At 48.3% G+C, this 12,302-nt stretch overlaps 1 protein-coding gene across 6 annotated transcripts in view; it reads left to right on the plus strand.

Moving 5' to 3' along the window:
- The window catches only part of ATP9B (ATPase phospholipid transporting 9B (putative)), a 217,057-nt gene that overhangs the window by 169,296 nt on the left and 35,459 nt on the right, over window positions 1-12,302 (plus strand). For all 6 annotated transcript variants that reach the window (XM_030868226.2, XM_060311086.2, XM_030868225.2 and 3 more), the window contains 2 exons: window positions 812-924; window positions 4,172-4,417. In XM_030868226.2, the coding sequence (XP_030724086.1) occupies window positions 812-924; window positions 4,172-4,417 (359 nt within the window). The remainder of the gene's footprint in view (window positions 1-811; window positions 925-4,171; window positions 4,418-12,302) is intronic.

The raw sequence follows: 12,302 nt of genomic DNA on the forward strand, positions 1-12,302 counted from the left end.
GCAGGCTCAGCGGCCATGGCTCACGGGCCCAGCCGCTCCGCGGCATGTGGGATCTTCCCGGACCGGGGCACGAACCCGCGTCCCCTGCATCGGCAGGCGGACTCTCAACCACTGCGCCACCAGGGAAGCCCTTATGTGCCACTTTTAATGGAAGTTCACCAAGTTTTTGAAATACACGGCCTTACCTCTGCTGCCCCTCTGTTCATTGCTGTTACTTCACTGCATTTGGTTGTGTATCTTTTGAATGGAAGCTGAAACCTAAAACTGACCTGCCCGGGTTGGTGGGCAGTGCCAGGGCAGATGCAGAGGGCCCGCACCGGGGCTCACAGGCTAGAGACCAGCTGGAGAGAAAACGCCTCTCCTTCCTCACCTCCTCTCCGTACGACACACGTGGATGCCAAGGCCTAAATGCATTGTTTCTGTTCAACGAAAAATACTTAATTTTTCGAAATAGACTTAATTTGAAACGGACCGACGCACTGGTCTCTCAGGCAGCGTTCTAGGGTGTAGTTACAAAGAGAGTGACTCAGAACTGGAAGACAGAGTCCAGACCTTCTCCACAGAACCAGAACGCTTGCCGTTACTAAAAGTTACTGAAAGGGGAACCTGACGTTCCAGGAAGAAAGCTCTGGTCCTCACTAGTGAAATGAAAGCATAGTGCAGGTGACGCTGGAGGACACTTTGTGTGGCCGAGCAGCGTGTTCACAGGTGCAGAGCGCATCCAGCCCTGGGCGTGGGGCGTGTGGGGTGCGGCCTCGATCTGCCTGATGGGCCACCCGAGTTGACGGTGTCCTTGCTGCTTCTGTCCTAGGAACCCTCACCCGGAACGAGATGGTATTTAAGCGGCTGCATCTGGGCACCGTGTCTTACGGGACGGACACGATGGATGAGATCCAGAACCAGCTCATGAATTCCTACTCACAGGTGAGCCGGTTCAGTCCTGCAGGGGATCTTCTGGCAAAAGTACCCGGTGCTGCTGAGTGACACGGAGCCTGTTACCTGCTTGACCTGCAGCGTGGCACCTTCTCTGATGATGCTGAGGCATTACTCATCATTCGTTTATAAATCAAGAAACAGATTTTGGACTAATTTTAAATTAAAATTTCTGTATTGTGTAACCGTAGGCTTAACGACCTTAAATTGTTTATACTTATTAAATTTTCTTAGTGGATTATTTATATAAATCACTCAGTAAACATAGTATTTTTAAGAGTATCGAGTGGAATCCTGCGTCAGATATGTTTCTTAACAATCCCTCTGTTTTTCCTCATAATTAATAAGGCTTTCTCATATTTTTTAAAGGTACATATTTTTAACCTTTCCAGTAAACAAAAGTAGGAACCGTAATTTTTCTGCCCTTCAACTTCCACGATTATCAGCGCGCAGCTGATCCTGTTTCATCATAGCCATTGTCCTTCAGATTGTTATTTTGAGGTGAAACTTGAATATAATATCACATTAGTTCATCTGTAAATATGTAGTCGGTATCTCTCATCGATAAGGACAGGGGTTTTTTGTTGTTGTTTTTTTTTGTTTTTTTAAGACAAAACCTCAATCTTGTCTTTTTCACCGGAGCTTCTACAGGAAGAGGAATTGTTTCTTTCACGTGAGGGCGCAGCCTGGTGGTTACAGCATCCGTTCTCTGCCAGGGCGTCTGGGCTGGGATCCTCCCAACCTTTCAGGCTCCCGACGTTAGGTGTGTCAGGTCCGCTGGGTGCCCAGGTCAGGCGAAGACCATGGAGCGGTGAGGACATAAGCCACCTTCCAGTTTATTTTCGGCTGTGTGGTTTCCACGGCCCTTTCCCAAGTAGGGCTTGTGTTTCAGTCACTGGGTTTCTTCTTACCCATTGTATAACTTGCAGTCACTGATTCGGTGTCATCAAACCCAGCCATCCCGGGGCATCGATTCAGGACCACTTCCTGAGGCCTTTTCTCTCCTGAGAAGCTGAGCGAGGTGTGTGGGGTTGGCACGCACAGAGCACTCACGGGCTGTGATGTCTCCCTGCTGCCACCAGGCTCCCTGGGCTGCACCAGCGCCCTCACCTGCCGAGGCCGGCAGGTTCTTGTTTGCAGGCCTTTGTTTCCCACTTGATTTCACGAAGACTGGACTGAATTACCCTTGCCCTCTGCACTTCTTCCTTGTATGCTGTCAGCTTTATATTCAGTTTTGTGAAAACCGTCTCTTTTTTCTGTAATGTGCACCAGTCTGGCATGTACTTTACCTTTGAGATGCTGTCAAATGAAAACAATCTTATATGAGTATGTATTTATTATATGTGTGGTCATACGTGCCCAGAAGCACACATACGTGCATGAACACTTAAAACCAAGCATTTTATTAATTTGGATGTCATTCGTTTTAATACAGAGTATTTTGTAACCTAGAATATTTATTAATAGAATACTTTAAAGGGGAAGGAATACGACTTCCCTTCTTGTAATCTATGTCTAGATTAAATAGTACCAGGTAACATCTGTTTTAAAAAATATGAATTTATATTACCCATGAATATGATTTTAGTAATTCCAAATAAGTTATTTTACTAGAAAAAACATTAAAAGCAGAAAAGATGAGTCATATAAATACAGCGAATATAACTCCCTCTAAGAATTTAAAAATCTTTTTACCAAAAGCTGTGTGTTGGTTAGCTAGGCAGACAGTCCTTTCACGCGAAACTGATTTTATTCCTTACGGTTCATGTTTAAGATGATAATTGTCTGCTAGGTCCACAGTAACGTAACACAGATCTTGTGTAACCCGATCATGTTTACCCACTGGAAGCATTTGGTGATGAGGACATGGTCGTGAATGGAATTTGTGTGGAGTGAAACAATACAGCCGTCAGTAAACACGGCACATTCAGCAGGAAGAGGCCGCTGCATTGCTCGGCTGCGCTAGCGGCGGGGCAGGCAGGACGCAGGCGTGGGTCGGAGGCGCGGGCTGGAAGGGGCACCAGCTGAGCAGAGGAGCTGCCCCTCATTAGCCGGCACTGTGATTTGATGGGCTCTGCACAGCTGCCCAGAAGCAGGGGCCTAGCTTTCTAAGGGTTGTCGGGAGCTCCCCTGAGGTCTGAAGTGTCTGATGGGCCTTGGGGTTGGGGTCCTCCCAGGCCCTCCCCCACCAGGTGAACGCCAGCGGAGACATCTGTCCAGAGCTGTCAGGCACATCCGGAGGAGTGGGTCGTGGCTTCAAGGGAACAGTTTTGAAATATGACGGGAGGGTTGCTTTTCCTCCCACAGCGGTGATTGTTGTATCTGATGATTATTATCTACAAACCAGACACTCTAACTTCAGAGACTGTTGCAAAGCTGGATGAGTTCATAGTATTAAGGGAACGTTCATAATCATGTTTTCCTGCTTTTAGCTTTATACTTTTTTTTTTAATAAATGCTTGTTTTTTTGGTTTTTATTTATTTATTTTTGGCTGCGTTGGGTCTTCGTTGCTGTGCGCGGGCTTTCTCTAGTTGCAGCGAGTGGGGGCTGCTCGTCATTGCGGTGCGCAGGCTTCTCATTGTGGTGGCTTCTCTTATTGCAGAGCACGGGCTCTAGGCGCACAGGTTCAGTAGTTGTGGCTTGCGGGCTCAGTAGTTGTGGCATGTGGGCTTAGCAGTTGTGGCACGCGGGCTTCAGTAGTTGTGGCTCGCAGGCTCTAGAGCGTAGGCTCAGTGGTTGTGGCGCATGGGCTTAGTTGCTCCGTGGCACGTGGGATCTTCCCAGACCAGGGCTCGAACCCGTGCCCCTGCATTGGCAAGCAGGTTCTTAACCACTGTACCACCAGGGAAGCCCAGCTGTATACCATTTTATGCCCAGCAGTTTTTAAAGAGAAATTTTGTGAGTATCCTATTCCATTCTGGTTTTAACTTTGCTTTTAGAAAGGACTTAGCAAATTCATGCCATGGTTACAGTGAATCTACTCAAAGGAGATGGTGAGATTTTGAGTATTATAGCAAATATTTTGGTTACTCGACGACTGGGAAATGTCAAAGCACTTTGTAGTACGAGGATAAAAGGGTAACTTGTCACCCCAGTGGGGCGCATGGCAGAGGTAATCGTCTCGAGCTGGTCTACTTCCTCCTGGCTAAGGCTAAGCAGCCCATCAAAGTCATGCGTGTTACTCATCCCAGCATCGGCTCTGCTGTCTCTAATTCTTTGGCGTGCTGTGTTTGACAGACGCAGTCTCAGACCAGTGGAAACAACGCCAGTTCAACACCCCCAAGAAAAGCCCAGTCCTCAGCGCCCAAGGTCAGGAAAAGCGTGAGCAGCCGGGTCCACGAGGCCGTGAAGGCTGTCGCCCTGTGTCACAATGTGACCCCCGTGTACGAGGCCCGCGGCGCAGCCGGGGAGACCGAGTTCGCCGAGGCCGACCAGGATTTCAGCGACGACAACCGCACCTACCAGGCCTCCAGCCCCGATGAGGTCAGTCGGGCCGAGCGGCCCATTCCCGACGGGTCCTCGGGGTGCAGACGGCGCCTCTCCGAGGGCTCATCAGGCTCCGGGCCTGAGGAGTTTCTTGGGGGGTGAGGAGGGGGCTTGACGGTGGTTTTCAGTGCGGGCGTTCGCCACAGGCCAGAAATCTGGCCAGCTCCCTCCTGGTGGGACCCCTGCCCTGACCCAGGCCTTGCGTTGTTGTGCCCACACGTCCCAGAACAGCCTCGAGTCAGTTCCAGGAAAGCCGTGAGCGGACTCAGGGAGCTTACTGACTCCGTAAGGTCTGCAGGCTGCACCCTCCCGTGTCCTCTTCTCTCCAAGTGAATCTTCAGATTTGCACGTTAAATTTCCAGTTATTTTTGCCAGAATTTAGATACGATGTATGTGTTTCAAAACAGAATTAGGATGTAAATAATTTCAAAAATCTACAGAAGACAGAAATGGTAATATCTTAAGTGTGATAAATGAGTCATTTCTGACTTTACATCAGTCATTCTTTGATTTTTAGGTTGATAAAAATTATTATTAAATTAATTTGTCCACTTCCTGTACAATCTTAGTGTACTTTTTTTTTTTTTTTCCCCCCCCAATACGCGGGCCTCTCACTGTTGTGGCCTCTCCCGTTGCGGAGCACAGGCTCCGGACGCGCAGGCTCAGCAGCCATGGCTCAGGGGCCCAACCGCTCTGCGGCATGTGGGATCTTCCCGGACCGGGGCACGAACCCGTGTGCCCTGCATCGGCAGGCGGACTCTCAACCACTGCGCCACCAGGGAAGCCCCCTTAGTGTACTTTATGTATAGTTTTCTCATCTACCCTTTGTACTCAGGGTTCTGATAATTCTGTAAAGTCATCAGACTTCTTCAAATAGCTTGTAAAACTGGATCATATAAGTAAGTAACCTCTCAAAAAATGCCTTCAATCAAAGGTTTTAAGAACTCTGACCTAATGTCTTCAAGAGAGGACCCTGCCGATCCCATTAACAAGTTTATTTCCCAAGAGAAGGGTCCTTCCTCCCTGACAGCACTCCCGCAACCCCTGGCTCTGCGTCCAGGAGGGGCCCCTCTGCTGCCCACGGGCAGGCTCCTCTGTGCTGTGCAGCCTTCCTGCTCGGCAACAGCCGGCGGTGTCCCTCCTCTGGTTTCCATGACAGTACTCTCGTTCCCAAAAGTGCCCGCACGGCCTCGTCTGCAGACCCCTGGGGGCTACAGGTGGACCACCGGCACGGGTTCTTAACCCTGTCTACACATCCCGTGGACTACTAGCTTTGTTTTGTTTTTTTCATACTTGCCGTTCTCTATACACATCCTCAGTTCTAGAAGTGCTGATTTTCCAGCAGGCCTGGTGGGACTGACGTTTCTCCATTCTGAAAATCCAGTAAGTTGCACCCACAACTGAGAAGCACTGAGTCTTGTAAATCTTTCCTTTTGACGTGCTTTCAGGATATGAGGTGAGGCCCAGTGCTGTCAGCAGCGCCCCTGACAGTCTCAGGGTGCAGAGCGCAGGGGCCCAGCTACGGCATTCTCGCTCCCTAATGATAAACCCTGAGTGCACCAGCAGGCTCAGGGCATTTACCAGCTCCTAACACAGCTTTATTGTTCGAGAGCAAATTTACTTTTGAAGCTTTAGTCACATAGGTATTTCCTTTTCTTTTTTAATTGAAGTAGAGCTGATGTACAATGTCATGTAAGTTACAGGTGTACAGGATAGTTAGTGATTCACAATTTTTAAAGGTTATACTCCTTTTATAGTTATTGTAAGAGATTGGCTGGGTTTCTTCCCTAGTGGCGCAGTGGTTAAGAATCCACCTGCCAATGCAGGGGACACGGGTTCGAGCCCTGCTCTGGGAAGATCCCACATGCCTCAGAGCCTCTAAGCCCGTGCGCCACAACTACTGAGCCTGTGCTCTAGAGCCCATGAGCCACAACTACTGAGCCCACGCACCACAACTACTGAAGCCCGCGTGCCTACAGCCCATGCTCTGCAACAAGAGAAGCCACCACAACGAGAAGCCCATGCACCGCAACGAAGAGTAGCCCCTGCTCGCCGCAACTAGAGAAAGCCCGTGTGCAGCAAGGAAGACCCAGTGCAGCCAAAAATAGATAAATAAATAAAAGATTATTTTTTAAAAAAGATTGGCTGTATTCCCCGTGTTGTACAATATATCCTTGTAGCTTATTTTATACATGATATTTTGTACCTCGTACTCCCCTCCCCCATCTTGTCATCCCCTATCCCTCCCCACACTGGTAACCACTAGTTTGTTCTCTATATCTGTGAGTCTGTTTTTTGTTATATTTCCTAGTTTGTTGTATTCTTTAGATTTCCCACGTGTAAGTGGTATCATAACAGTATTTGTCTTTCTCAGTCTGACTTATTTCACTTAGCATAACACCCTCCAAGTCCATCCACGTTGCTGCAAATGGCAAAATTTTATTCTTTTTTTATGGCTGCATAGTATCCCATTGTATATATATACCACATCTTCTTTATCCATTCTTTATCCTGCTGATGGACACTTAGGTTGCTTCCATATCTTGGCAATTGTAAATAATGCTGCTACAAACACTGGGGTGTATGTATCTTTTTGAATTGGTGTCTTCGTTTTTTTCAGATATATAGCCAGGAGTGAAATTGCTGGGTCATATGGTAGTTCTATTCTTAGTTTTCTGAGGAACCTCCATACTGTTTTCCACAGTGGCTGCACCAAGTTACACTCCCGCCAACAGTGCACAAGAGTTCCCCTTTCTCCACATCCTTGCCAACGTTTGTTATTTCTTGTCTTTTTGATGATAGCCATTCCGACCGCTGTGAGGTGTTGTCTGATCGTGGTTTTGATTGGCATTTCTCTAATAATTAGCGATGTTGAGCATCTTTTCATGTGCCTGTTGGCCATCTGTATGTCTCCTTTGGAGAAATGTCTGTTCAGGTCTTCTGCCCATTTTTTAATCAGGTTGTTTGTCTTTTGATGTGGAGTTGTATGAGCTGTTTATATGTTTTGGATGTTAACTCCTTATCGGTCGTATCACTTGCAAATATTTTCTCCCATTCAATAGCTTGTTTCGTTTTGCTGATGGTTTCCTTTGCTGTGCAAAAACTTTTAAGCTTAATTAGGTCCCATTTGTTTATTTTTCCTCTCAATCCCTTTGCTTTAGGAGACATCTAAAAAAATACTGCTACGATTTATGTCAGAGAGAGTTCTGCCTATGCTTTCTTCTAGGAGTTTTATGGGTTTTGGTCTTACATTTAGATCTTTAATCAGTTTGAGTTTCTTTTTTGTATGTGGTGTTAGAGAATGTTCTAATTTCATTCTTTTGCATGCAGCTGTCCAGTTTTCCCAGCACCACCTTTGTTTTGTCAATTTAGAAATTATAACATGTTGTTAGTCATGTCAGAGCTTATAGGTGGTGAAAAAACAGCCAAAAAGATGAAAGTTTGGTTTTTTTCCAACATGGAAAGCTGAGAACATTCCCACTTGGTCCTTCATCCCCACTGAAACTCAGCGTTTCCTCTTTTCTCTGTGGTTGTCACCACTGCTGTGACCTCGGGGTCACGCCTCCAGTCTTGGTGCCCAGAGTTAGGAGGCAAGGGCACCTGCCTTGAGGACATCTCTCCAGGCCCAGCCCCCTGGCGCCACACCGCAGGACCGGCCTCCCTCCCCCAGTTCACTCTCCAGGGCTCCTGCGCGCAGCTGTGCCACTGTCCCTGGCACTCTCTTGCTGGCAGCCGTCTGCTCCAGAGCCCGTGGTGCCTGCCCCGTGCCTGACACCTTCCCGCTCTACGAAGTGGGCCTGGGCCTCATGGTGATTTCCAGATATGAGGCCCTCAAGTCTGGCCGCTCGCGTGGTGCCCACAGGCCTGACCTCTGCCCCGGCCTGTGTCCAGTTCTGCCCGATGCCAACACTCGTCTTGGTCTCGAGCAGCTAGTGGGCTGGGTTCACCCCTGTGACGGGGGTGACGGGGACGTTCTGTTTTCCAAGCACTGTTTGTTTATTATTTGAAGCGGTTACAGTAAACTTAACTGCTTTTATAATGAGTCAGAATTTTGGTATTCAACCAGAAAGAATGAAAAAGCTGAAGGAAAAGCAGCAGCTCTGCACCTGATCTCAAGTGACTATGGCCCTCGCCAGCTTTGCCCTCCCAATGCCCTCTGACTTTTCGTCCACGCTGTGTGACGTGTCCCAGCCACGCGGTGCTTCTGTCATGTGCAGAGTCTGTGCTTTCATTCCGTCTTCTGGGACCTGGGCTCTGTGCATCGTGGCAGACGGAACCCCAGGCCTGGGAGGTGGTGGGACGGCACTGCTGATCCGATTGGAGCGGGGCCGGAAGGTGTGGTGGTGACCTGAGATGAACCTCATCGACACGGGGCCTCGGTACCGCATCCCCGTCACTGCATCCCCAGCTGGTCCGGGAGGAGCTGTCCCTGTGATTTAGCCGGGTGGTGTCTCGGAGTTAGATGCTTTTCCTTTTTGTGAGACACCATGCCTCTCTTCCCAGGAAGCGTTAGGAGAGCCCGTGGAAACTGGGGCTGCCTGCGGTGTGGTCAGTTGCTGAGTCGCTCCACAGGGTAGCTTAGTCACTGTACAGAGGGGAAAGCAGGGGGTGTGGAAGCACCCCGCTGTCTTCAGGGCGCATATTCCAGGCGCCACGTCCCAGGTCAGTTACGCGGTGGGCGGGAGCTCAAGGTCCCCTTCATCATCACCACTGCTCTGTTTTATAGATTATGTTAACCAATAGGTGTGTGAGAATCTCTCTGCAGCCACAGCTCAGTATGACTTTTGGAATCGTGTGTGTGTACCAGATGTTTTTACTGGGTGACGGGGAACCTAGGAGGACGTGCACAGCTCAGTGGTCCCAGCAGATGTGGCGGCCTCGGCTGATGGGGTGGGTGGTTAGGATGCACAGGAGCTGCACCTGTCATCCTGCCGCGCCCTGTCGGCCTTGAGACAGGTACCGGGTCCCGGTGACGCTCTTCGAGAGGACATGCACCACCGCTTTTTCTTACAAAGGAAGGGTTAAGCACATTGTTTTTCATAGTCTAGCATTCTAGAGATTCTCTCAAGTTCCACGTGATTACATACTGGAACGTGTGCTTGTCCCGTCCTGAGCATGGGGAACTTAGACCACAGATGTTTCCCAAGGAAAATTTTATTGGAAGTTTCAAAAATCCTGTATTACGTATTTACCTTATTACCTCCCAAAAGTAAATAAAAATTTTGTTGAAAATACCTGGGATTTTTTTATCTTTAGGTTCTTTTGAAATCTTAAAGCAGGACTTCACAGTAGAGAGGGTTTCACTGATTCCAAGATTCCCAGAACTAGATAGAAACTGCTAATCTTATGTTTAAATTTTTACTTCAAACTTTCTTCCCACTTTGGAAATTGGACCATGATTAAAAGTGCAAAGCATTAAATAGCCTTTAAGAAATCCCTAACACGTGCTTTACATCTAAAAATGAAAAGACTCAACTTCATCATAATTTTTAAAGCACTCTGTCGATGCAGTGTTTGCAGGTCCCCAGAGCCCGAGGAAAATCATCTGAACGGTTCATTATTTCGCTTATTGAACTTCGCTGCGTTAGGTTGACGGATGATGGCGGTGTTTCCCAATCACCAGAGTACTGTTTTAAAAGCATTTTTTATTGAATAAAGTGCTTAGAATATTGCACCCTGGAGCTTTTTTCAGGGAAATGGCTCGGTTGATGTTCTCTGTTTGCCCTCAGCCTTGACCTATCCCAACGTGTACGGTTAATAAGCAGCCTATTCCGTTTAGGAGACTTAACTGGCTTTGCACACTCTGCAGCAACACTATTCTCTTATTTTCCCTGTTTGCTTATGGCTCTTGTGTCATCTCATCTTAGTTTTCAGAAAGAATGTGACTTATTGAGTAGAACGTGCTGGTTTTTGAGTCTCTGATCTTGCAGCAATTCTTCATTTTCACTTTCCTGAAAACAGAGAGGCTCTCCTACCTTACCCTGCGTGTGCACAAATGCATTTTATTATACAGATACTGGAATTCTGGGGAATTGAAGCTGGTAAAGGCTTTCTGAGGCGTGGTCACTGGGCACTTTGCAGTGACGTGTGTGTTCGGAGCTGTCACCTGCAGTGGGTGCTGGAGCGTCAGAGCGGGAGGGGTGATTTCGGATTCAGAACCTGCAGCCTACTTAGGCCCCGGTCGCTGTTTCTTTTGATAAGTGATCAATATTTCATTTTCTCCAAGAGCGTAGAAAGTTTCACTTGCCTGTCACTTTGCAGCCTCAGCATAGCAGACTCCAGCTTAGCAAACTTTAAATGTTCCTGGAAATTCCTGGACAAAGTTAAAATCCAGCCCTCGTGAGCTGTGTGTCCAGTGCAGCTTCAGGAAGCTGAGACGGAGCCAGCGTCACCAGCAGGCACCACCGAGTCAGCTCAGGGGCAGCACCTCGGGCGAGCTAGGCCAGTGCGACGCAACCCCAAGACCCCTGCCCACGTTGGTTCCGAAAGATTGATTGGCCGTGATTTTCAGTGACTCTTAAGCCTGTAAACTTGCTGTCTGTTGGTAACATCCTTTCTCCTCTGTGGCCATGTCCCTCACATATGTAATTTCTATATTAAGTATTATTTCAAGGTGTAGGTATCATCTGCTCATGTGGACATTTGTGTGCAAGAATCAGCTAAAGTTTATGACAAACCATGAGTGGATGGCTTAAAAACAGAAGCGCGTCCCACCCTTAACAGCACTGCTTTTGATTTGCTCTAATGTATGCAGTGTGCTGTGGATTTAAATTCACTTTATCATGTCTGCTTATTGAAGCAGGACTCGCTGTGGTGTGGCGTCAGCATGTCTGTGGGGAGCAGGTCCCTGTCTGCGACGTGAGCCCCCGTCCGTGACCTTCAGGAGCGGGACAGCACGCGAACCACACGGCCTGCCATGAGTATTGACTGGCAGCTTTTCCAGGCGATCAGGTTCACGTTATGTTCATAATTCTATTAAATTATAACAGTGATGGTAGTACCACAATTGAAAATGAAGACATGTCAGTGATCGAATTATGATTTATAAAGTACACGGTAAAAAATATGTCCCTGGGGGCTTCCCTGGTGGCGCAGTGGTTGAGAGTCCGCCTGCCGATGCAGGGGACACGGGTTCGTGCCCCGGTCCGGGAAGATCCCACATGCCGCGGAGCGGCTGGGCCCGTGAGCCATAGCCGCTGAGCCTGCGCGTCCAGAGCCTGTGCTCCGCAATGGGAGAGGCCACAACAGTGAGAGGCCTGCGTACCGCAAAAAATAATAATAATAATAAATGTGTCCCTGGAGTAAAGCTGGCAGCTATGCGGGTGTAATTGCTAATATGGTAAAGGAAACTTCTCCCAAGCTTTTCAAGAATGATAGCACAGGGCTTCCATGGTGGCGCAGTGCTTAAGAATCCGCCTGCCAATGCAGGGGACACAGGTTTGAGCCCTCGTCCGGGAAGATCCCACATGCCGCGGAACAACTAAGCCCGGGCACCACAACTATGGAGCCTGCGCTCTAGAGCCCACAAGCCACAGCTGCTAAGGCCTGTGTGCCTAGAGCCTGTGCTCTGCAAGGAGAGAGGCCACCGCAATGGGAGGCCCGTGCACCGCAACGAAGAGCAGCCCCTGCTCGCCACAACTAGAGAGGGCTCACGCGCAGCAGCGGAGACCAACGCAGCAAAAACTGAATAAAAAAATAAAATAAATGTAAAAAGGGAGAAAAAAGGAAACTTTGGTTAAAAAAAGAATGATAGAACAGAAATTTCTGAATAATGGAATTGTAGAGAAAATTAATAATAAAATCTTGCCCTGCACGAGTTACTTAGCATGGAGAAGTGTGAAAGCATAAACCAATTGCCTGTGACAGCAATTACCCAAGTGTG

Source organism: Globicephala melas, chromosome 13, assembly GCF_963455315.2.
Source record: "Globicephala melas chromosome 13, mGloMel1.2, whole genome shotgun sequence".
NCBI lineage: Eukaryota > Metazoa > Chordata > Mammalia > Artiodactyla > Delphinidae > Globicephala > Globicephala melas.